General features: G+C 32.9%; 1 protein-coding gene across 3 annotated transcripts; it reads right to left on the bottom strand.

The window, feature by feature from the left end:
- Positions 1 to 145: 145 nt before the first annotated feature.
- Positions 146 to 26,153, bottom strand: LOC138327517 (ATP-binding cassette sub-family C member 5-like). Of its 3 annotated transcripts, none has more exons than XM_069273675.1 (32): positions 26,034 to 26,153; positions 25,438 to 25,568; positions 25,137 to 25,247; positions 24,153 to 24,317; positions 23,536 to 23,683; positions 22,979 to 23,126; positions 22,324 to 22,409; positions 20,923 to 21,096; positions 20,024 to 20,086; positions 19,593 to 19,677; positions 19,239 to 19,387; positions 18,870 to 18,977; positions 18,511 to 18,679; positions 18,258 to 18,322; positions 17,825 to 17,896; positions 17,149 to 17,273; positions 16,705 to 16,777; positions 16,191 to 16,394; positions 15,052 to 15,199; positions 14,616 to 14,735; positions 14,048 to 14,226; positions 13,467 to 13,670; positions 12,958 to 13,087; positions 12,213 to 12,495; positions 11,644 to 11,830; positions 10,984 to 11,073; positions 8,990 to 9,173; positions 7,383 to 7,542; positions 6,703 to 6,781; positions 1,616 to 1,729; positions 1,136 to 1,300; positions 146 to 335 (listed from the first exon to the last, which is right to left on the bottom strand). In XM_069273675.1, the coding sequence occupies exons 1-32, from the start codon at positions 26,040 to 26,042 to the stop codon at positions 237 to 239; spliced, it is 4,227 nt and encodes a 1,408-aa protein (XP_069129776.1). In that variant the 5' UTR covers positions 26,043 to 26,153; the 3' UTR covers positions 146 to 236. The 3 variants fall into 3 exon arrangements, with proteins under 3 accessions (XP_069129776.1, XP_069129777.1, XP_069129778.1); XM_069273676.1 differs by having other exon boundaries at positions 25,941 to 26,088; XM_069273677.1 differs by lacking the exon at positions 20,923 to 21,096.
- Between the last annotated feature and the right edge of the window lie 4 nt (positions 26,154 to 26,157).

Genomic DNA, 26,157 nt, shown 5'->3' with positions numbered 1-26,157 from the left:
AAAAATGACATTACGCTCACAAATACAAGACGTAACAATCAATACATACCCGCAAAGACAGATAAATCTGTAATATACAAATACATAATTACAGCTAGAAAAGATCGATACATGGCCAGGTTATACAACAAACATAAAACATTAGCATTTTTGTAATTATATTATTTAATTGGCAATAGTAATTATAATGAATCGACTGACATACAGATAATGTTATACGTAACTATGAACTGTCGCTATGGAGATGGTGACTTAACGGTTTGAGCTCTGATCATTCTGTTGAATACAGAGTTAGGATTAGATAGTAAGTTCTGTGGATGCCCGGTCTCCAAAATCTGGAAAAAAATCACATGGGTAGATATAGATATTACAATTGAAGACTTTAAGCGTGGATGCTATTTCGGAATATATAGTGACGTTTCTGTTTCTCTGAAAGGACTGTGTGTAATTTGGGTCCTTTTTGGTCCCCAAATCAATCAAACTGTAGAAGGTGTAAGTATTGAAAAATTGAGGCTTTTTATTTGAAAGATAAGTAAATCAAATTCAAATGGAGGTTTTCTGATTTTGCAGCTTTAGGAGCCATGGTAACCATCTGAAATACACATAAAACGAATTTTAAAATTTGGTCTAATTGGCCTATGTTTCATCGTTTTTGTCTAAGACACAATGAGGCAAAATCGTAAAGAAGCTTAACATTTTATGAGACTCTTTAGGCACTGGTAATTTTTAGGAGAAATGACAAGTTTGTTCTAGGATACGCTCTTCGAATTTTAGATAACAAAATGAATAATGTTGGTAAAAAATCCAAATTTGCATATTTTATGCATGTTAAGAATAGTTACTACAACAACTGTAATGACAAAGATACACATCGACCATGCATTATAAGTGTATTAGGGATGTACTATTTAAAATTCAACAAGTTAATGATTAAATAACAAGTTTGGACATTTGACAGATTTACGGAAAAGCAAAACCGCTTTTACTCACTGCCCATTTTTGTAGGTTTCTTTGATGCCATAATGTGTCATGGTACATGGACATAGTATATACACTACAAATGTATGTTCTGCCAGAATTAGCTTTATATCATTATAACCCATAGTAGGTCAGTAGGTGATACAGGTAAAATTACCTCGCCGGCTTCCATGATTAATATGGTGTCACAATGTAGTACGGTGTTGAGTCTATGGGCGATCGTCAGGACGGTACAGTCGGAGAAACTCTCCCTGATCGTCTCCTGGATCATAGCGTCTGTGGACGTGTCTATTGACGCTGTGGCTTCGTCAAGTACAAGGAGCTGTCAACAGAAAAATGAGATATATGTAGTCTGGACATGAATTCAAAGGATAAGGACTTCGAACTTTGATATATTTATTAGAATTAATTGTCAATCTCAAATATCTCATAACACGTCCAATAAAAAATGAACAATGTTGATAAAATATCATTGTTTCATACGATGAGGCTCAGCTATAAATGTACTGGAGAAAATGTATTGTTGTGTAAACAATATGGATAAATGTATGAATATAGATTTATTTTTTTATTAGTGCAATTGAAAATCAGATAAATATTATAATATATTACCGTTGACAGATGGAGAGTGCGTTACCTTATTTTGACGAAGTATGGCGCGAGCAAGACATAGAAGCTGCCGTTCCCCAACAGAAAAATTATCCCCATTCTCTTCTACCTGAAAGTCAAGCTGCTCACCAAATTGCCTTATCTGGAAAGACAAGGTTGAAATTTCATCATAACCTATTAATCACATGCTACGAACTTGTCAATCGTTCCTAATAGTTTTTTTAAATATCACAACATTTGCATGAAGGTTAAGAAAGTGTGGAAATGGTTACCAAGACATCACGTCAAGGAGACTATGTATTTAATAATGATTAATAAAATTATAAAACCAAAACCATGCCATATGAGTTGAAACCAATACATCCAGAAAATCGTTCAGATATTCATTACTGATATCAGCAACTCATAGAAATTACAAACTTTGTATATATATTTATATATATTATATGAGTCAATGAAGTAATATCAACAGTTATTTTCCATATAACACTGGATCCTTATAGACGTATCAACATCAATCCGCCATCTTGAAATTTTAGAGTTATCCTCCCCTTGATCGGAGTAAAGACACTTCCGGTTTACATTACGCAATATAGAAACAGCTTACAGCTACCTGCATTTTTGAGTAACTTTGAAACGATTTTTCCCGATTTGTGACACGTAAATATTGGATAGTTTCCCCACTTTTTCGTTCATTTTTAAATGGGCGTGGCCGATATTAAAAGTTTTAGTGGAGGGTCTATTCAACTTCATGAGTCCTATCTTACGTCTTCCATCTTTCTCGGACTGTATTAACGCATGGTGAAATTAACATGTGGTAATATATCCACTGATCACTGTAAAAATCAACGTTAAAAAAGTAGCAACTTGAAAATTATGATGACCCTCTGCAAACTGTTTTGGTCTATTGATCAGTGCAATGGTCACTGGTTTTTGTTATACATGTAGTGCAAGTTGATGGTTACATTTAAAAGTAATTCATAAGTGCATGATCACAAATACAATACAATACAATTAATCAGCTTGTTACATTTACATACACATGGACTTCAAGTTGATATATTTTACACGGTTTAACATCTGTGATAAATTTGTAAAAGTTAAATATAATTCTAAAACATATATTCCGAGCCCGTTGTGACTTTACACGGCAAATGCTCCACATGCAATAATTATAAAAGCTGATTTCCATTTTGTTTGACACTCTTGTAAACAAAAATCCAATGAATGTCATTTTTTATTAAAGGAGGAAGTCAAATAAACCAAGGAGTAAACATATATTTTTGGTATGTTGTATTCATTTATTTTAAACATGTATATATACGAGCTGTTATCACTTATTTGTAGTGCCTGATCGAACACGAATATATATAGTCTTATATATATCAATCACAAATAACAACATGAACTATATGATGGGTACGAGTTCGCCAAATTCCATGAGTACGGGTTAGCCATGATTGGGTGCGAGTTTGCCAAATGTGAGTACGAGTTTGTTTGGGTACGAAATTGAATGGGTAAGGGATTACCATAATTCGATCCAAATTAGTAGCTGACAACTTATAACGCACTTTGGAAATGGACATGTAAATGTACCTTTCATGGATTATAGGCAATTAATGACTTTTATAATATAGGACTCTTTCATGTCATTTGGAATTATATTTACTCAAAACCTAATACAAGTTGTCCATATCTTGTATGTGTCATCATTCAAACAAATGAATACTGTATGGGTGCTGTTACTGTAGATTAAGGATTTTTTTTTCATTATAAACAGCACCCTTCGATCCAAAAGTCTAAAAAGGATGACACTTATGAATACATATATATATATATATATAGATTTCTTTTCTGCACCCTAGACTCTGGAAACAAAACTGTTAAAGCTTACCATCACTGATTCGTCAATGTTTCTGCTACTTGGAATAGTTTGAATCAATTGTTTATGTAAAAACAAATCTTAAATGGATTATTTGACTTGTACTTTGAAAGGTTTGCTTTCTTCTGAAAGACTTGGTAAATGTCAACTTAATGATGATAGTCTTTTCATTCCAATCAGAAATATGTAATGCCACATCATGATCCCTTTAGGTAGATAAATGTATAATTTATTATTATTTATATTCAAAATGAAATGCACATGCACTCTTTACATATACTTCATAGCACTTTGTTGATTTATTTAGATATACATGTATCAATCCTGTATGTGCACATTGTTTCAAATAAAACCAATTTGAATTGACCTACATGTAAATCATAAAAAGTTGATAAGCTGATGACAACAAAACATAATCAGTGGTAGGTGTTGCTGTCTAAATGAAGAGGAAGCTGAAAGAATGTACATGTTTGTACTTATGTGTGTTTGTTTATGTGAATTGTATTCCACTGCCTTCATGAAGGGAATTAAAGAAGTTAAAACATTATCTCTTTCATTTTATGTGGTTATATATTAGAGTAGAATGTCAGCAATTAAGCAAACTATTATTTATTTATAATTTGATGATAACTATATACAAATAATAAATGCATATATATCAAACCATACTGTGATATAAATATACTTTGATGATGCATTATACTGCAGCTATTGATGTGAAAATGCATATAATAAAGTTTTTATTTTATTTTTTTTTTAGAACATAGTACATTGTAACTATGCTAGAAATCCATCTATACATTAATAACATTTTAGCCAGAATGGTACCTTCAAATTTCAGAAACACAGAATCGGAGATCATAAACATTTGTATATCAAAAACTTGAAAGAAAACCTGGCTTATCTACACATGTATTGTATATATTTTTTATTTATTGGATATAAATACAATACACTCAGGTTCAGGTTAATCAAAGTTCTTTAGTGATTGATATGCATCTAAGGAGACTTTTTTTTTTGTAATTTTTTTGTGAAATTACAGAAGCTAGCAAACTGCCCAAACCAAAAGAAAACTATCTTCAAATCTTGATATTTCCAATTATTTTTTTCAAGCTGACAGAAATCGTGTGTATCTAGCCTCATTGCATTGTCTCTTTAATAAGGGATATGGCCATGACAGTGACACATAGGAAAACTGCAAAAAAAAATATATATATATATACTATGTGTATTATGTAACGAACATCATAAATACTGGTAATGATGACTGCATGAGAATTTGAAGACATAATTGTTTGTTATTTGATTTGGAATACAGATGGAAAATACATAGACATTTATGAGAAAATGATTCTTTTATGTCCACTTTCAGACATAACCTATGATCTTTTTTTTCTAATCAGTGACATTTTCCCTCCCATTGCTTCCAGAAATGGTTAGTTATTTTTCAGGTTAGTTTGTAAGTGTCCAAGTCCTTGGTTTGAAGATTTTATTGCTCTCAGATGGCTGTGACATTGTCTTAGGACTAGTATAAACCAAAGTCTTAGAAGTGAACATACATTTACATTGTAATAACCAAATATGCATTATATATTATATATACCAGAGATCAAACCTAGGTTTTGGGGAAAACTATGGTCCTTTTCGAAATTGCAAGAAGTTTATAATAGCGGCATTATCGGATATTTGACCATTCTCATTTTGGTAGAAAAATCATTTTGAAGTATTATAACACCTAGAATGTCATTGCAAGATTCAGTAAACAGATTTTTAAGCTTCATCATCATAGGTATATGTTGTAGATGTATAATAAGCATGAAGACATTTACAACCAAAGTCTTAAAATGTGATGAAAAATAAGACAAAGGTGGAATTTTGTCCCAAAAAGTGTTCAGTTTTGCTTCAAATGGTATCTTTTTAAAGTTTGGAAGGAAATTCAATCCTTGATGGGAACTACCCATAAACGGTTTTAAATCATAGCTAAATTGATACCTGTATGTACATGTTATTGTTGTAAAAACAAAAAACATACTCTTTTGAATGTTGTATACATCTACATTTGTACATGTTATGATGTACATACATGTAGTAACAACATTCATTTCATTAAATACTCTATAGGAATATAGATTCAAGATTAAATATTTACATCAAGCATGTTTTCAGATGGTTTATTAGAAGACAAAATTAGTCTACAGGTTCATATTTGTAGTCTGTTCCAATATGGTTATGATAGTGGGAAATGTTTACATACACACGTACATACAAAGAACATAACACAGATTAACAAAATGTTGTAACGGTGACATTAAATACTCTATTCAGTTCAAACACATAAGTTTTGTTAATAATAATTAGCATAAGCATGGTATTTTATAGCATAGAGGGGTATTTTTATGTCGATACTGTAGGATGTATACAAATCGTGAGACGTCAAACTCCTTCGTGTGTTATGGTCGAAGACACAATATTTATTGATCTATTTCACTGAAAACGGCTACTTTTAAGTGTTAGAATGAAATCACAGATGCTTACAAACAAACAGGATATGTAGACGTTACATTTGTACATCTAATACAGCTGTCAAATCACCATCAACAGTAATGTATCTACGCGAATGTTACACATGTTACAGTGTAATACCGCCATTATCACGTTACCGATGACTTTGAGTCGGTAGTTTTTGTAGTGAATATGACGTGACAGTTAACTATTTTCTTTCACATGGTTTAACCAGCAGTTCAAGATCCAAACGTAATATACATGTTCCTCTAAAATTTTGTAATTTAAGTGTTTTACGCGAAAGATCAGCTGACATCAACTACCGTGCAATGGTCTGTCCATGTAAACCGGAAGTTGCTTTACTCCCGGCGCCACTATCGCTTTACAAAGGCGATAACTTAAAAAAAGTTATGTTGATACGTCTATAGACATATGTCTGTAGGATACGAATTACTTAAAGTAGTAAATATATGGCAAAGAAGTAATTCTAACAGTGTAGACAAAAGATTCTCGAATTTTCGAGGCGATTTGCCTATTGTCAAGACACAAGAAGAACAAATAAAATTACATGTTAAGGACGGTCACGGACGTACACAAAAACATAGACAATGAACACGTATAGAATGTATAGATAAACTAAATCTATTTAGTCTGTGAAAGGAACATAAAGTTATTTATATGTGTATTGAATAAAAAAATGATAAAAAAAACTATTCCGAAAGAAACAATACCTTTTCCTTCATATGGACTTGTTCCAGTGCTTTCCATATCACATCGTCTGTGTACTTAGAAAATGGATCCAAATTATACCTGAATTGATTGACAAACCGTCAGATGACAGAAGGAGCACAACACACATGGTCATAGCAGGCAGAACACACTCATTTCAAAAAATGACATCATTTTTTTCTCAACTTCATAGATGTATTAAAACAATTTGTGCAAATAAACTGTAAACAGTGTAAATCCGCATAGCGGAATCCAACAAATGTCCCCTACCAGTGTTTGTCATATCCCGATGAAATGGCATCAATGCCTAAAATTGTTTTTTTTCAGACTACATGACAAAATACGTTTTAATGTAGATTCCCTTGATTTATCGGGAAGGTATAAGAAAAGAATCGGCAAATCGGAAATTCAGATTAGTATGGGAACGGAAAAAAATTACATAAAGAGTATAAAATAGGATTATTACCTAACATGCGGAATGCCATTTGAAATATAAAATCTTTTCACTGTTCGTGTCAACATGTTATTTATACATCTCCATAGTTAGAATTCGGAGATTGAAAAATTATTTCATTTCGTATATCCGCGAATTTAGCAAAATAAAAAACACATTTGAAATATTTGTATTCATATATTAGTAAGAAGTCAAAATAACCACTAGGTTTATACACATGCGCCATACCTGAGTGTACCAGTAAAGAGCACGGGGTCCTGGGGTATGGTAGACAGACGAGAACGAAGAGTTTTACGCGGGATGTGAGCGATGTCAACGCCATCTATATAGATATGGCCCTCCGAGAGGTCACTGAGGCGAAACAATGCCGCGGCCAAGGAAGACTTGCCTGGAAAATTATGCATCTTTCAAATACTTATTATGTTAAAAACAATCTGCTTGTGTTACACAACAGTACGTCACATCGAAGCCGTAGTAACATTTAGCATTGAATTCATATATAATTTAATTTTGCTTGTAACTAGCATTTTCATTGGATTAAAAATTACGTTTTTTATTATAAGTCCATATAAGAAAAAAAACATCACTGTTTGTAACGTCGTTCCTGATTGTTTAATCAGTTCATTGATTAGTCCCAAAATTAATCTGTAATTTTGAAGAGATAATGTTTAGTAAATTGAACTATAAGGATTAATTTTGATATATTTTTTATGTTATGTAGATATCAATACAAAACTCTGAGTATACATAAATTGCTTCGCGGTATATTTTGAGTACACTCAAGTTAATCCTTGAATAATCTTGAAAAGATTGTTTTGTATTTACAGGATAAATAATAAGTATAAAACAATACAACAAATCCTAAAAATATCAAATAAAGAAACGAAACTCGCTACAGAATAACCCAAAAGTACCAGAAGTAACCAGAAGTACCTAAAACATAACTCTTAAATACGTTTAACGCAATTAATATGACACAAGTATAAGTATTATATGTAGTATATTATGGGGAACATTTCTGACATCGAGTTATTCTAGGTCGCATTATGGTAACTCGACATTGCCAAGATACTTATGTCGAGCCTTTCACTTATATCGCGACATGTTAAGAAAATACGTCGGAAAATCGACTTGAAATGTCGACTTAACTAGCTGATGATGACGAGGGCCATGATAGCCAGCCATTATAACATAACTCAATCTTCCTAAATATGTCGACACATCGTGTTATAACACATTTTGACGACAGAAATATCTCAACTAGTCATGATATAACTCGATTGAACAAGTCGAAGGCAGAAATAAACCACTATACATGTAATCGTGTGTGTTTGTTTTAAAACCTTTTAACAGTCAATAAAATTAAATGACGTATCGGGGTAAGTAGTGAGGTAAAACCAACTGTAAAATCCAGAGGAAAAACACTACACCAACCTCAACCGCATTACGTACGTGGGTGTCAAACAACCCTGATAGAACACTACTCAGAAACATAGCATGACACACAGCGAAAGGGATTAGCCAACAGCGAATGCAGTAAAATGTATTCAGTGTATGTGTTAAATCTAAACATCAGATAAAGAGCATTGCTGCTTCTTTCTTTGACTGTGCCTTTATGAGAAATAAATCAGCTATGCCTGGTAGTAAACCCACTTAGAATTGTCCCTCCTGTCTGAAAAGATGGGTGATTACTGATAAAAAATGGATGATTTAATCCCCTGATCGTCGTCACATTGTGTCGTCATGAACGTATCAGTTATATGACTTATTATTGTAATTGTGGATTACCAGAGAAATGAGGAACTCTGGATGAATATTGTTTCATAGTAACATACCGGCGCCCGTCCTGCCGACAATGCCGACCTTCTGTTTCGGCTGGATATCGAAGTGTATGTTCCTTAACACGGGGTCCATATCATTCCTATAACGCATCAATACATTAGAGAAGATCAAACGTCCCTCTCTCGGCCAACTCTCGTCCGGTACCACTGAGCTGGTGTCCACTTCTGTGTCTAGTTTCTTATAAAATATAATAAGCATCATGATGAGAAACCTCCCGCTTATTCATTTCTCAAATAATTTGACTGTAAATTAATAATATTTTAATCATCTAGCTTGGTCTTATTTCGGCAAACTTAACTTCATTTATTAATGTTACATACATGTTTTAAATCTAAATGCGTTCACAATAATAAATAATAGACTCTTGAGTATGTGTAAGGATAAGAAACTGTAAATTACTTTTTTGTATTACATATTGCAAATTCAAAAGGAAACATAAATAAATTACGATAATGGCTAAAAGTAAAATCTGAATGATGTCATGATAATCCAGTCGTCATAAGTCGCGAAATCAAACGATTTACAGTATATCTTGATATCACAAACCACACTAAAGATGATGAAAAAAGTAAATTAGTTAGAATATAAATATTTATTTTTCATTTTTTTTATTCAGTAATACATGTAAATAACAATACATTTCCTATTCGCATATTTAGGGCTCTCATTCAATTTCCATATTTGTTATCGTTTAGATCAAATTTACCTCACTCTTCTCTCTTACCTAATTACAGATGTATTAGGAATTTGCACTTGCATACATTTCAATCATTCGTCGCATCCACTCAAAAAATTATATACAATGAAGTTACTTTGAATTAATTTCTACAACTGTTTATAAATATATCAAGGGAGAAAACTCTTACATAAAATAATCAGAAGGGAGACTTTCATTCCATTTCATTCAAATATTAGAGGAAAAAACCCCAACAACAACAACACATTTACGCACAAGGAACACCATATTAACCTAACTTGCACCACTCCCTGTCTCTTTTATACAGATATATATTTAACATTCTCACATAACCCATGTACTTATTGTTACAGTGATACTGCATAGAAATTTGGATTGTTTGTGTAATTAAATAATAATAATGATAATAAATATAGAAAGACACATAAAATCATTCTTTGAAGGACATTTTGAGAAATAAATATTCCAAATGTACAAGACATATAGAAAGGGAAAACCTTTCATAAATTAGAAATTATAAACCTATTTCGAAAAGAAAAAAATGTGAAAAATTATGAAAATTCACAGTATGATATATTGATGTGATATAGTTAAAATATTACTTAATCAAACTTAAACAGCCTTTACATAGATAATCTATGTAACCAGCCTTTACATAGAGAATATATGCTAAAGCCCTCGGTCTGATATTGGGTCCTCGGGCTGTTATGACATGTGATATGGATTTTGCCATGTTTTATATGGTTTTCATTAATTGACCACTAAGAGATAGGTTTTCCTCTCCGTATTTGGATTTCTCATCTTTTGCACAAAGTGATAAGTTGATTAGTAAGAAAACTTTAATGCGTCAACAGAAGTGTGTGTCTCTTTCTCCGTCTTGTCAAATGTTTTATTTACAGCTTCTTTTCCATGTTTCGTTTGTATATAAGATAGTTTAAGTCCCTTATTTTCTCTGCTAGTGAGTTTAATACACGTTCACCTTCACTTTCCATGATAATGCTGTAGGAACGCGTCTCTAAATTCCAATCTAGCAAGCATCTGACGTCCAATTTAGGCTACGTTAGTTTGACGTCAAAATCATGTAATGACGTCATCAATCAGTTCAGGTGTTCCGAATGATTCATGGTCTCGAAGAGAAACAATCACGAAGAGCTCCGAAAATCTTGATATGCATTTTTCGACCGGCGGTCTGATACGCGATATGCATTTTCCGACTTGCGGTATGATATGGGTCACGTGAACTTCTAAGTTGTGATAAATAAAAATACGAAATCTAGACACAATACTTACAGATTCGTATTCGTGAATTCGTTCAATGGATGTAAATCTTGCCTCGGTTTCATTCATGATCCTGACTATAAATTGCATCACAGAAACTACCTAAAAATAAAAAGATTTGTACAGTGTATTAACAAATAAATTATATTCTTCAAATTTAATGTTATGGTATCTAATATGTGGAGAGAAATTTTCTTTACAAAGTGTAAGAAATGCAACTTTTCAAAATTGCCACCAAATTTTGCAATTTCTTAAAATTTGTATAAAAATAATTCTACGAGCAATAAAAAGTTCTATTTGTTGACACAGATATCTTATGGCAACTTGTTACAAATTGAGACAAATTGTTTTTGAAAATCACAAAAGCTCTTTGATTAATTTTGAAACGAGACTTGAGCGAGACTGAAACCTCACCAAAGGAGATCCTTAAAGATAGCGTTATGTATTAGACAACCAAATAATGTGTTTTCATTACTGGGGCGGATTTATTATAAGTGCACCGAATCCTCTTCAATCTGTTAAAGGTGTAATGCATGATGTATTGCTGTAAACGCTTTATAAGACGAATGGATAAAGTTTATTTCAAGGATTGGAACGATAATATATCTTTAAGCCTGATATGGAAGAAGGTCAGAAAGACGAATGGATCTTTAATACGTGTCCTAAACTCACCCTGATGGTCAATGAGAGTGAAAGGGCAGCCAGGGCGGGAGCTATTGTTCCTTTAGTAAGGATCATGGTCAGCGTAGTTGCAACTATCATAAGAGAAGAAGTGACATCAAGCCTCAACTCAATCCAGCGCATGCTCCCTTCAAACAACATTAGTCCCGTCGACGTCACATCTGTAAACTTCATACAGCTATAAAAGACAGACTAGATGATCTATAAAATTTATCATGGTGAAATTGATAATTTTGACAGTTAATTCTGATATTAGATATACACAGTTGATAGTAAATGGTCTCTATGGAAAATATATATGGAACCACGTACTGTAAACCAACTCTCTTTCGCGGCTACTTAATTTCGCGATTTTGAATTCAAAACAAATTTCCGAAGATCAAGATTTACAGATATTGAAAATCACTGCAAATTCCTATCTGTATCAATCATGTAGATGTTAGTTTGCGGAGATAAACTTTCACGAGTTTATTTGGAACGCGAAATTCGCGAAAGGAAATCGCACGCGAAAGAACGTTGGTTTACAGTACATTGTATTCCGATATATAAAATAACATTACTTGACGATGAACTGCTTCTGTTGGTTGAATGCGACAATGGTAGAAATGCCTGTTCCGGAAGTGGTCACGTGATTAAGAAGTGGTGAGCGCGCAACGTTTTCAAATCGTTTAAGTTGTCTAGATGCTTCAGCGGAAACCCGCCTAAAGCCGTAATACACTAGCGCGACAGGTAGAAACGCTATCGCAATCCAGGGGAGATTGATAGCAGAGGTAACTAGTGACATTAAAATCAATAACGAAGTCTGAAGCAACATGTCCAGCAGATTGGGTAGAAACACGTCACCTGAAAAATAACCAGAGGGATATCTGATAAGATAATCATCTTATTTATTTTATTTTAAAATCATCTTTGTATCACTTCTGTATTTTAGAGTTACTTCCCTTTGTTTCATTCCTGAACATCAGAGTAACTTCCCTTCGTTTCAATCCTATATTTCAGAGTTAGCAGAGTGACTTCCTTTTGTTTCACTCCTGTGTATTAAAGTTACTGTCCTTCGTTTCAGTGCTATACTTTCAGAGTTATTTTATTTTGTTTCATTCATGTAAACAAGAAGGAACATTTATGATATCAAATGGTGCTTCCTGGATTCTATTTCTTTAAGTGGATGCATTAAATGTTTCAAAACTGTATACGGTGTGTACCATTAAGATATGCAATGCATGTTTGATTTCATATATTAAGTTAAAGCTTTATAGATCCGTTTTGCTGTGAGTTATATTTAGGCGGAACAAACCGAGGACTTACCTTCGTCCATATCTCGGGAGAACCGGTTGAGAATACGGCCCGGAGGGTTCGCATCAAAAAACGCCATAGGAGCTTTCATGACTTTATCGAGAGCTCGATTGTGTAATCTTCCAGACGCCTTTACCATTACCTACAATAAACAAAGCAGTGACATATTGTATTGCTATCAAATCTTATTAAGCTTTGGTTTTTGTTCCTGTAATTTTATTTTTACTATCACTTACATGTGAGACTGTGGTACGTACATGTTTAATTGTTTCGACATCTCACAGAAAATGCCTATTTCGTTCAAAAAAACTCAAGTTGGATCGATTTCAATAAATATGACTATGTGTGTTTAGATTGAGTGACTCATGGAAAAATATCATTGGTTTTTTTTACATATATATTATGCACACTAAATTCCATTCGGACTATTCTTACAGTAAGTCTTATTAGAAATAATTATCGAACGAACATAAACCATGTCAGTACGAACGTTGATGTTTTAAGTATATCCGATATGTTACCGTGGCAGCTATGATTCCTTTCAGCGACGTGAACACCATAATAGCCAGCATGGATGCCAGGTATACGGAGAGGTAAAAGTCTAGTATCCCCGCCTCCTCGTTCTCCGTGGGAACCACACTGGACGGTGACGGAGGATTTGTTGTAACGAACTGAGAGTTGTTAACACTCATGTTTCGTATAGGAATATCTACAGAGGAGGATGTCTGAAATAGCAGAAAATGTTTGATGCACTCATAATAAATGTTAGAGTTAGTGTTAAATAAAATCTCAGCAAAAAGTGTCAAGCAGAGGTACAGAAGAACATTTTGATTCTAAATCGCGAAAACAATTCACCGCGCAAAAGTAGCTACGCCTGAAGACACAAGGTGAAATCGCAACGAAAATAGTTGGTTTACAGTGCTGATCACTAGTTGGTGTTTTCTCCGGGGTCACCGGCTTTCCTTCACTTAAATATTACATTTTAACGCCAACAAACGAACTCATCATGTAAACATGCTTATCGTCTGAGATAAGTCCTAAAGAAATGTTTGATATATTATTAAGGTAATTATACATGCTGATATATAACATATTAGTTTACCGTTTGTCCTAACCAGATACTGAGCCACCAATCGCCGAACACTACAGTTCCCATAGAGAGAACGTACAGCAGTAAGATTGCGACAGCTACCGTGAACCCTCCAGCAGCATTAATGTACGACTTGTACGTCCCAAACGTCACCATACCTACCCCAGCACTCTCTTTCTCAGTCAGCTTCCCTACAGAAAACAATCAAGGATCTGCGTCAACACCTATTTACACTAATGAATAACATTGATATTTACATCATCAGATTACGTCAGAGTATTAATGTATTCCAACAAGTCCATGACAATGCTATGGCCAGGGAACACTGGAAAAACACTCTATTGTTCTATTCAAATATCTTCAATGATTGTATGCGCTTCATACAGCAAAAAAGGCAACCTCTTAAAATCAATTTTAAATATAAAAGTATGCGAATCTAGTTTGATTCGGAGTAGTTCTAATTGTTAAATTATAATAAGATGTAATAGGGTATATAATGGTGATCTATTTTGTATTTTAGTTTTCTTACTGCATTTGGATAAAGATAAACCATACGCTATATTGTAACAACAGACACCACCTTTGCTTTCCTTAGAAGATGAGCTGTCTTCTACACTTTTCCCTGAATCAACTTTAGATTCACCACGTTGGTCAGAACCCTGGTCTTCCTCGCTTCTATTTGGCAACGATTCTTCATTTCCTGGTAACAAAAAACACGATATAATTATAACTATATTGCATTATATATAAAGTGTACTTTTTAGACTAAAGCCAAAATTTGAATATCATTATTTGATCTTTTTGAGTTATTCCGTTTTTGCATTTAACATTTTCCCTTTATTGAATGTGACGTCATTAGCTTGGAACCAAAATGACGTCTTTCTTCCAAAATAAAATATGACGTTACACTCATAATAACATGACGTAACAATCTTCACCTATCCGCAATAAGACATATTACATTGTAATAATTCTTGAAACATTATGCAAATACAGAATTTTTTTTAATCTCCTACCTGTAGCGGCCGTGAATGCACTTGTAGCATGGAACTGCCCCATCATGGAGCTGTAGTAACCACCAGCCTCCAGCAGAGTCTCGTGTGATCCATGCTCGGCTATACGGCCTTCCTCCATTACCACAATCTCGTCACAGTGCTTCAGGTACTGCCAATAAATATAAATAACATGTCAAAAACAAATATATATTTATCAAATATAATTGACATTTAAATAACTGCAATAGATCTAATCTAATATTTAAATAGTATTGTCAATTAATATCAACAAACATAATGTCAAATATATTAAGAATTAATAATTGTCAATTAATAATCTATATAAATAAATTAACTAAAATACAAAAAATTGTTTTAAGTTGACTGGCTAATGGTTCAATAGTTGTTTCTTATGCAACATTGTTATTATTTTGTGTACTAAAGTATACCGTCGACAGAATGGCGAGTAAATATGTTTTATGTTTTAATCTTGTTATATCAGATGATTTATCATTTTTATATTTTTGTTCTGCTTGTAGCTGACTACTTTTTAAGGTAGCTTCTTCCATTAACAATATAGAAATCGAATGCTGGTTGAAAAATAATTTAAACCGGTCTTATAATGCCATGAAGAGTAGTGCTTTATTGATTCAAAAGTCTTAAAACACTTTGAGTCTTGCACATATTGTGAATTGTAAAACTAATTTGTCTTCAATAACATTCATACGTTAGAAAACTATAGAACGCAATAAGGACAATGAGAAAAGAAATAGTCTCCAAACTTACGAAAAAGTCGTAAGACTCAACCAATCATAGATGATGTTACAAAAAGGTACGTCAATTTTGATTTTTGATTGGTTAAACGAAAGCAAAACCTAAAGTCTAAAATAGGTAAGCTGGTTTCCTGATCCTGGTGTCAGATGTATTTTGTCTATTCTGTTTTGCTACTTCGACAACGAGAATATACGTTATGGTCCCGATTACCTGGTTTTATTATCAAGTATTCTAGCAGGTCTGTGGATCACAATTTTAGATAAACGCTGGACAATGTTATATCGTTCATACTTCAAAGTTCACGGGTGTTCGCGGAAAAATAGTAGCTTAGATTATATAGATAATTACATCAACATATTTTCAGTTAGAATATAAAACATGTTTACCTGCAATTGATGGGTAACTAATATGACGGTCTTTCCTTTCAGGGTCTTCTTGATGCATTTATGAAATAGATGTCGGCCCACGTGGACATCAACAGCGGACAGTGGGTCGTCAAGGAGATAAATGTCGCTTTTACTGTAGACCGCACGTGCAAGACTTAACCTCTGCTTCTGTCCTCCGCTGATATTAATTCCCTTTTCTCCAATCTGAAAATCGATTTTATATTTTGAATTATTCATAATTTGGTAAACTTACTTATATTACCGCTATAAAATTTAGCGTAAATGTCTTCTTTAACAGGTTAGCCCAATACTGAATTCATAGTATCACCTTAATGACTTTATAATGACTGATACTAATGACATACAAATTTAAATTTAAAATGAAGAATTTTAAAAAAGGTGATATGTAAATTAATTAAAATAAAATGTCGTAAAATGAGATTTTATTTCTTTTTATAAAAAATGAATTTTCAATGACTATCTAACTTCCAATGTTGCCGCAGAAAAGCCATACCTCTGTTGCGTCCCTGTTAGGTAACATATCTAGGTCGGGTTCAAGTCCACAGGCATAGATCACGTGTTTGTACCTGGTCCATAATTAATAAATTTCAGTATTTCAAATGATTTTTTGAAAAATCATGAAAAAATATCAATTTAATGCATCATTCTATGTGTTAGAAGTTATTTCAATTTTGATCAGTTATTCTATTTCTGCATGATAATTGGCTTATTGGATGTATATTCCCTTTTTTGTCTATTTCATATAACTTGTATGGATTATTAATACAAAAAATATCAATTTAATGCCATTCCTACTAACTATTAAAGGCTATTCAATGCGTTTTATTAATATAACTTTCCAAATAGAAAAAGAAGAATTATAGCATTATTTTTTTGTATATTTAGTTGTATAATTTATTTATCAAACATTTAAAATCTACATATTTGCATCGATTACCATTCTGGGTCGTATGTCTGGCCAAATAAAATGTTTTCCCGTAATGTACCATTGAAAATCCAGGCCTGTTGAGCCGCATACGCTACATCGCCCTTCACTGCCAAATGACCAATCAAGTGTGGCATCTAGTGTAAACATAGAGAACAACGACTTCAGTTATAATTATTCAATGTGGTATCAAGTAAAGAACCAGAAAAGAGATGTTGATTTTGGCATCAAACGTAGCAAATGATAAAATAAAATATTTATTACAATTTGTATCATAAAACATAAGTACTTTTTAATTTGTAATTTATCTTAATAAAAGTGCAATAATATTAATTTTTTCGTGTATTTACGGTGAATAAATAGTGCATGTTATGAACATTTATTTCTAATGTATAACTATTATATCCTTGTATTGAATAATTTATTGTTTGGAATTTATGAATTTTCCAACGTTTTATGTACCGTTATTAATTGTCATAGTAATAATTAAATCCGACTTCTAGTTTAAAAGAAAGTTTTTGATGCTGATATCGTATAACTGAAAAATTGTAGATGGACACATAATGAAAACATTACTAATCCAATTATGATATGACTTTTAGTATGTTTTGTCACAGTAACATCCTTTGTGTACAGTCATTATCCATAACGTAACTGTCGTTTTATAAAACTTAAAAAAATATCTTACCCTTCCAAGAATTGCAGATATTAGAGATGATTTTCCACAGCCCACGGAGCCGCAAATACCGACAAGTTGTCCCTTTAATAAAAATAGCAATATTCATCTGTGATTGCATGTATTAATAACAATGGACTTATAATAATATTTGGTGACAACTATTATGATCGCAATTGTTTTATAAATGTAAGTATATTAAGTGTATCTTTTTGGTTCGTTTTCACCAATAAGTGCAATTTACGCCGCAGTAGTTAACGATTTAAAAAAAATATCCATTCAAGCATTGAGCTGCATTCTGTTGGCAATTATGAGAGGATGAATGCCAACTCGACAACGCCAAACGTATTTAAAGCGTTAGCGTAACAATCTTATAATATATATCGAGATATTTTATGTACAATTCAATATCGTCAAGAACGGAACAGCTGTTGTAATGACCTACCTGTTTAACTTTCAGCGTAATGCAGTCCAGTAACAGAGAGGAGGTGCTGGCACTTCTAGACGATGCTAAAAGTATAAATACATTGCCGTCTCATTTTTAAGTCAGTGACACACTAGAATAGAATTAAAATAAATCATTTACAAAACACAAAGCCAGAATAAATTGAAGTCTTTATGGATCTGGATTCAACAACTTAGGTTGAATAAGCAAGTTAAGTCTTTATCCATATTGTTATTATTATAGCATTAATTACCTTCGCTTTTGTTCTTTTCCTTTTTCCCTTTCTTCGTTTTATCTGACGTGTTGTCCGGCAGATCTGACACAGAGCTCCACTGGAAAATGGCGTCTTCTATCTCAACAGCATTGGCGTTATCCTGGACTTCGGCACTGGGGGTCTGATATTCCTCTCTTAACAACAGTCTCTGAAGATGTGAAGCAAAATGGTTATTTGAAGCAATACTTACATAAATTATGGTAAAAATGTAGAAGTACCATATAACCAGATTTTTTGCATGGTTGATATTTTCGAAACATTGAGAAGCTCTCAAAATGTTAAAAGCAAATAATCGTGATGACTTCACTTTGACTTTATGAGACTGTTTTTACACCTACCTTCACACGTTCGAATGTGATTCTGGATTCGCCAAATGTCCGTGTAGCAAAGGGCACGAAAGAAACAATGACCCGCAGGAAATCCAGCGTCGATACCAATGCAAATGCCTTAGTAGTAACAAAATGGAAAAGATGTGAACAATGTTTTTTTAAAACCTGGTATCTACAACAATGTATATGTTTCTAAATTTGAAATATCTACTTTGGTAAATATATGGTAAATGAAACCAGATTTTTTCTCAATAGAATTATTGACTTTTTTATCATGATTTATCCATAGGTCCTTCTTTTTAATTCATTGATTGCTGAAGAAACAGGCAAAATAAAACAAAATGTTACTTTATTGGCATTTTTGTCTGGGTAACTTACGGTAGCTGCTGTAAGTTCGTTTCCGAATGCTCGGTAGGTTGCTATGGTAGCGACAGACGCTATAGAGGGCGTGACAGGTATAATGGCGTTTGTGATGGAATTGATGGTGGCAGCAGTAAGCAGGACACGCACCTCACTTTTCCTGATTGCTGAAAAAAGTCATAAAGTTAAATAATGCATGTGATAGCATAATATGCAAAACAGTTAAATTAATGCATGGAATGCAATAAAAAAGCGAAAAAGTCAAACTAATGTATATCAGAATAGGTATTACACAAATACATTCAATACAATAGTACACGTATGGCATTAACAGCACACACCAACAATCAAGTAAAATATAATCAAGTAAACCTGTAATGGCGGACTGAAAGGACTCCTCCCATCCATACATCTTAATCATCTTCATACTATTCAGTACCTCTGTCATCTTTCTTATCTGCATAACACAGTCATTTGAATATGACGTAAGATAGTTTGGCTATGACATTAAAAAGTATATTTTTTATCAAATAAATCATATGTGTATCTTTCAATGTAGTACATAATGCTGTAGAATTTTGAATTAAATAAAATGTACATGTATATTTAGTATCCCCATCAAAGGGATGAAGAGACAATAACAATGAATGACAAAAAAACGCGATTTCTTTGGCAACCCAGCTTTATGAATTCCTAGCCTTTAAGCAATTTCGTAAACTAAAATAATATATAGAAAAAAAATAAAAAAGGAACTTTCTTAAATTAAGGAATGTTTGTGGAACTGGGGGACCCAGTTCACTTACTCTTTTGTCTGTGAATGTTAAAGTTTTCCGTCGAAGTTTTGCTACAACTATAGTCAGTTGGGCCTGAAGAAAAGAAATGGATAGAAAAAAGAAAAATAATCAACGGTCACAAACACTCACGAATCATTCTCTAAAATGGTATATATATATATATTTATGTCAATACAGATAATTAAATAAGCTGACAGGGGCAATATAAAAAATAATCAATACAATCTTTAAAACTATACATACATAAATAAAAACATGCACTATACGCACATGTACACCATCGATTATGTGATAAGCTTACTTCAAAGCATTATATCCATGGTGATTACTCATGATTCCTCTCCACATATGTATGAACAAATAGCGGCTGTAAACTGAAGCTGTCGGTGTGTAGGACTGGACATTGAAGATAAGGTTTTTTCTTATATTTTCATATATGTGTTACCTTAGATATGCTTCGCACTTCGTGCCCTTCGGGCATTAAGGGCTGCGTCTTTATCATTGTTTGTTTGCACCACCAATATCAGAAGAAGACTAAGACAGGCTGATGTCTAATCCTAATGACACATAAATTCTTTTGTAAATAAAATATTTCGAAATTGAAATAAGCTGAGAGGGTAGGGTTGGGCAACACTGCGTTTGATGTTCCGACATATCACCACTAGTTTTCCACGTTTGAGTTATGATTCCATACCATTAGGCCTGTGGCGCAGTGTATTGTCAGGTTTATGTCAGTTTTGTTCTCCGGACACTCCGCTTTTCTTCTAATATCTAAACCTACCTCGTTTTTAAATTATATTTACTCTTAATATGACGTAAAACTTAATCACAAATATGCGTATCAAAGAATTAAAATTTTCCGGTGAAGATGATGCAAAAATGTTAAAAAATTGATGTTATGATACAACCTGTAGTTGATAACACAGGAGGAAGGTCCCGAGAGCAATGAAGCACCAATAGCCTATAAGGTAGTAGGCATAGGCCGTGCCAATGATGACGTATACAGGTAAAGCCAACAAGTATACAAACGATATACAGTTGATAAATACTCTCATAGAATCAGCACCAAATATAGTAACAATCTGGAAAAAACAGTAACAAAATATGTACAGGAGATAAATACTCTCATGGAATCAGAACCAAATATAGTGACAATCTGTAATATAATTTCAACACATCACAGCAGAATATTTGCGTGCAGGTTACAGAATATGGCTACCAGTCTTGCTAGAGTGATCGTACAATGATTGAAAAAAATAAAGACAAATTCAGATTCGTTCATTGTCTTCTCTGAAAGTAGGAGGTTATTCATTTGGTAAATTATGTTGTGACGGAAACACGGTAAGCTATTTCATGATCGCGATATTGTAAAAGTGAGTTGCTTAAAATATATTTAGTAGCTAGTAAGCTATTTTAAAGAGACCTCAACCAGGCGAAATGTTTTCACATACACCATTTGCAATCATACTTTGTTGTAACATCAATTTGTTTCAGATTGACTTTTTTTCTAATAAAACGACTTTTCCCTTTCCTCTGATGCTGCCTTTCCCCTAACTCTCCATAATATAACGACTTTTCCTTAACTCTATTGCTGTTTTACCCCTAACTCTCTATAATATAACAATTTTTCCCTAACCTTTGATGCCGTCTTACCCCTAAATATCTATAATATAACGTCTTTTGCCTTACGTCTGATGCTGTCTTACCCCTAACTCTCTATAATATAATGATTTTTGCTTTACTTCTGATACTGTCTTTCCCCTAACTCTCCATAATATAACGACTTTTCTATTACCTCTATTGCTGTTTTACCCCTAACTCTCTATAATATAACGATTTTTTCCTTACTTCTGATGCTGTCTTTCCCCTAACTCTCCATAATATAACGACTTTTCTCTTACCTCTATTGCTGCCTTACCCCTAACTCTCTATAATATAACGACTTTTGCCTAACCTCTGATGCTGCCTTACCCTTAACTCATTATAATATAACAACTTTTCCTTTACTTCTGATGCCGCCTTACCCCTAACTCTCTATAATATAACGACTTTTCATTTACCTCTGACGCTGCCTTACCCGTAACTCTCTATAATATAACGACTTTTCCCTTACCTCTGACGCTGCCTTACCCGTAACTCTCTATCATATAACGACTTTTTGCCTTACCCGTAACTCTCTATCATATAACGACTTTTTCCTTACCTCTGATGCTGCCTTACCCTTAACTCATTATAATATAAAGACTTTTCCCTTACCTCTGATGCTGCCTTACCCTAAACTCTCTTTACTATAACGACTTTCCCCTTACCTCTGATGCCGTCTTGCCCTTAACGCTCTTCAGTTTCAATATTTTCTTGTAGACAACACCTAACATTCCTGCTCGGAACCGGATCCCTTCCAAAACATAATTAGACATCAGGGTATAGCATATTTATTTGTGCTATGGTACTATGAGACATTATGTGTCATATAGCTAATGCACGCCTTGCATAATACTTAAATCATAAAGAAGACCAAATTCAGCTTCATAACTATAAATTATATAGTTTTCACTGCATTGTTATGACGTTATTGACCATGCTTTAACTGTATTTTTATGTTTAAAACACACGTACATATAGATCAAAATGTGTTTTAATATAATCTTATATTTTCATAGAAAATCTTACATTTTTTATACAATCTTATCTTATTTTTATATAAAATCTTACATTTTTATATAAAGTCTTACATTTTTATGTAAAATCTTACACTTTTTATTTAATCTTACATTTTATACATTCTTGCATTTTTATATAATCTTATATTTTAGAACAATCGTACATTTTCATATTATCTTTTATTTGTTACATGATATTACATTTTTTATATTATCTTACATTTGTTACAGAAACTTATTTTCTTTATCTTAAATTAGTTACATTATATTACATTTTTCACGGATAATGTTTCAACTATACTACCTGTCTGGACTCCGAAGAAAATCAGGAAAGCAAAGGAGATAGCTCTGAGCATCTGGCCGACCAGATTACCGGCTACTAAAGCCATAGCGTAGCCCAGGTCAGACGAGTCTGATTCCAGGTAACTGACCACGAGGTTCGTTATGAATCCCTTTAATAAAATACATAGAGGAAAATAATTCACAGTCTATAGGTTTCACACTATATAATAACTAATCATTTTATCATTCGTATACAACTGAAAATGTATCTATTTACATTAAGATTGGCTCTGCCTTAAAAGAATGTTTCAGAAGCAAAAATAATATTATGCATATCGTTAAGTTACTAACAAGATAAGTGAAACGTCTCAAATTATTTAGAAAATGTATTTAATTTTGTACTGTCCGTGCACGTTTTTGTTACCTAGTCGCTTCATAGACAATACCATTATCAATCAGTTGAATCATTGCCAGCGGTATCTGGTGAAGAAAATGAAATGTTGATACCGATCGTGTTATAAGAAATACCGAAAAATAATGTTCTACCTATGATAACAATGATATACTTGGATTACTTACACTCATGAAAAAGGTGAGAGTTGCATTCACACACACGATTAGTATCTTGATAAACAATCGCGTCTGTATGAACTTAAGCCAGACTCTGAGGAAAGACGAGCCCTTTTCTCCGTGGCTTGCTATCTCATTATCCCATATTTGTTCTAACCTGGAATCAACAAAGCTTGCACTGTTATTCATAATGATAATGGACAGTTCAACACACTTTATTGACCTCTATAAATAGTCGGAATTCAAAATTATTTTGCTAAATGTAAGGCAAGCTAATAATGTAAACCAACTGATTTTCGCACGAGATTAAGTTTCGTGAGTAATCAGAAACTTCGGAAATTAATCACCACGCAAAACTGTCAAGCATAAAATGGAAGATGTATATGGTTCTAAAACACGAAACCAAATCGCCTCGAAAAAGCAGTTAGGTATGAAAACACGAAATCAGTTCGATACGAAAATAAGTTGTTTTACAGTACTCGAAAAGATATACACAGCATTTTAACGTTTTGAATTCTTCTGAAACACGATAAAATTCTAACAAAATAATGTCGCTCACATAAGACGCATCGTTCCTTTTTAAGTATTAATAAAACGTTCAAAAGAAAAGAGAATGTGTAACTGACCTAGCCGTGTTGACGTCACACGACTCCCAGTCCGAGATATCCCATATATCTTCCTCCTTTAGAGCCTCGTCCCTGTGTTTGTATATCTTGAACACCAGTGAGGATATCCATGATATAGTGACGTAGGATAGAAATCCGACTTTATTTACAGGAACCTTTCCGTCTCTGTGATCACAAAACAATACATCAATAACATATATACGTATCTTACTTGATTAGGGACTGACCTCCTTTTACCTTCATAAACTGATGTTCAAACCTATAAACACTTAATTGGGAGTCAATAATATTTTTGGAAATCGAAGTATATTAACAAAAGGACTTATCAAAATAATTCAATGGCGAGTAATTGATATTTGGGGAATATACATTACATAAAAAGACAAAGCAATCTTCAAGTCTAACGTTAACGTATACTCTTTAATGTATATGACATTGAAAATTTTGTAAGAACTATATGGCGTCTATTTCAGTTTACAAAGGACAAAATTATACCACCCGTTTCTTGCTACTACGTTTATGCCAGTCGTAGACAGTGTAGTATTTAGTTTTACTACAAAGTATGCTATATCATGACCAGGAATGATAATGTGTTTACACTCTGCATGTATAATGAACAATGTAACTTTGTAATAAGTAAGTAGTATTTCAGATGTACTACAACAGGACTTGATGTATAGCAACTACCAGGTGTTCAGGTATTAACAATATATTGATGTTTGCTCAGAAAGTGATATTGAATTTTTCGTAATTGAAACGAGTTCAGTGAATAAGTTCATGTTATCATCGTTTTCGTTATATCAAAATTTGAATAATTTGATAGAATAAAAACATGATTGACTTTTCTGAAAAAAGAACCTTTATGAAATATAAATATCTATATTGTTTTAAGTATTGGATGATACCATTCGTATTAGTATAATTGATATAAAAATCACATACCGGGGTATACCATGTGACTATGTAGAAACTAATGACACTTACTTTGATGATGGACGAAATGGCTTCAATGTTTTCAGAGAGACGGAATACTTCCGAGAATAAGAAGAGCCATGAGTGAATTGAGACTCGGATAGCCCGCCAAGGTCTCGTAATCTGGAAATGTATGATATAAATACTTGAATAAACACATCTTACTAAGAAAATAATTATTTTTTATCTGTTTAATTATCTTTTTTTCTTCTTCAAAAATAGCATTTTTTCAACGAACAAAGAACAAAACAAATTCTTCCAAGAAGCAATTTTCCAATTTTCCGAATAACTTTTTTATATAAACATTATATACCTGATATCATTGCCCTCCATATCGGGGTCACCGTTGATAGTAGGATTGTCATAGGATAACTTTTCTTTCCTATCCGGGAATATGCTGAATTTCCGCAGCTGAGGCTGACCATCTTTGCTCATTTTGGTCCACTAGAAATAATAAATATATCTAGCCATAACTGGGATCTGTTATTTGATGATTTTGGATACAGAAAAACACATATTTCTAAATCGAAATTTTGATTTATAGACTACAAAATTATGTTTAGGTTTAGATAAAAGCATATATGAATTGGCCGGTTTCACAGTAATGAATTATATTTCTAGGTTGTATAGAACAATGGAATGTTTCACTACAATTACATCATCAATGTTTTGTTTTCTACTATATTTATTTAATGACATCGAAAATTTTATCATGCGAATATTACTAATGATATATATCAGTCTAAAATTATCTTAAATATAAACTCTTCACACAGATGAGAAGATTTACTATCTATGTATCTAATGTATATTTACCTCAAATTATCCAACCGTCGGTCCTGTTAAGCCATTTAGTAATACTGAAAGATTTAAAGCAATGAGGCCATAGGGCGGTTCATAAATACTTACATTATTCATCAATTAACTCACTCCTACATTATACTTCTCAGAAGGAACTCTTGAATCATAAAGCGTCCTAATTAATGACCATAGACGGGATGAGATGTATAACAATGTATTCAAACACAGACTC

This window comes from Argopecten irradians, chromosome 7 (genome assembly GCF_041381155.1).
Source record: "Argopecten irradians isolate NY chromosome 7, Ai_NY, whole genome shotgun sequence".
In the NCBI taxonomy this organism is placed as follows: Eukaryota; Metazoa; Mollusca; class Bivalvia; order Pectinida; family Pectinidae; genus Argopecten; species Argopecten irradians.
This window is presented reverse-complemented; position numbering and strand designations above follow the sequence as displayed.

Bases quoted from the DNA above. Each gene is read 5' to 3' on its own strand.
- LOC138327517 (XM_069273675.1), bottom strand. The intron at 16,395-16,704 runs GTATGGCTTTTC...ATCGATTTTCAG, and splicing joins CTAACAGGGACGCAACAGAG to ATTGGAGAAAAGGGAATTAA. The intron at 1,730-6,702 runs GTATTGTTTCTT...TTGTCTTTCCAG, and splicing joins AAGTCCATATGAAGGAAAAG to ATAAGGCAATTTGGTGAGCA.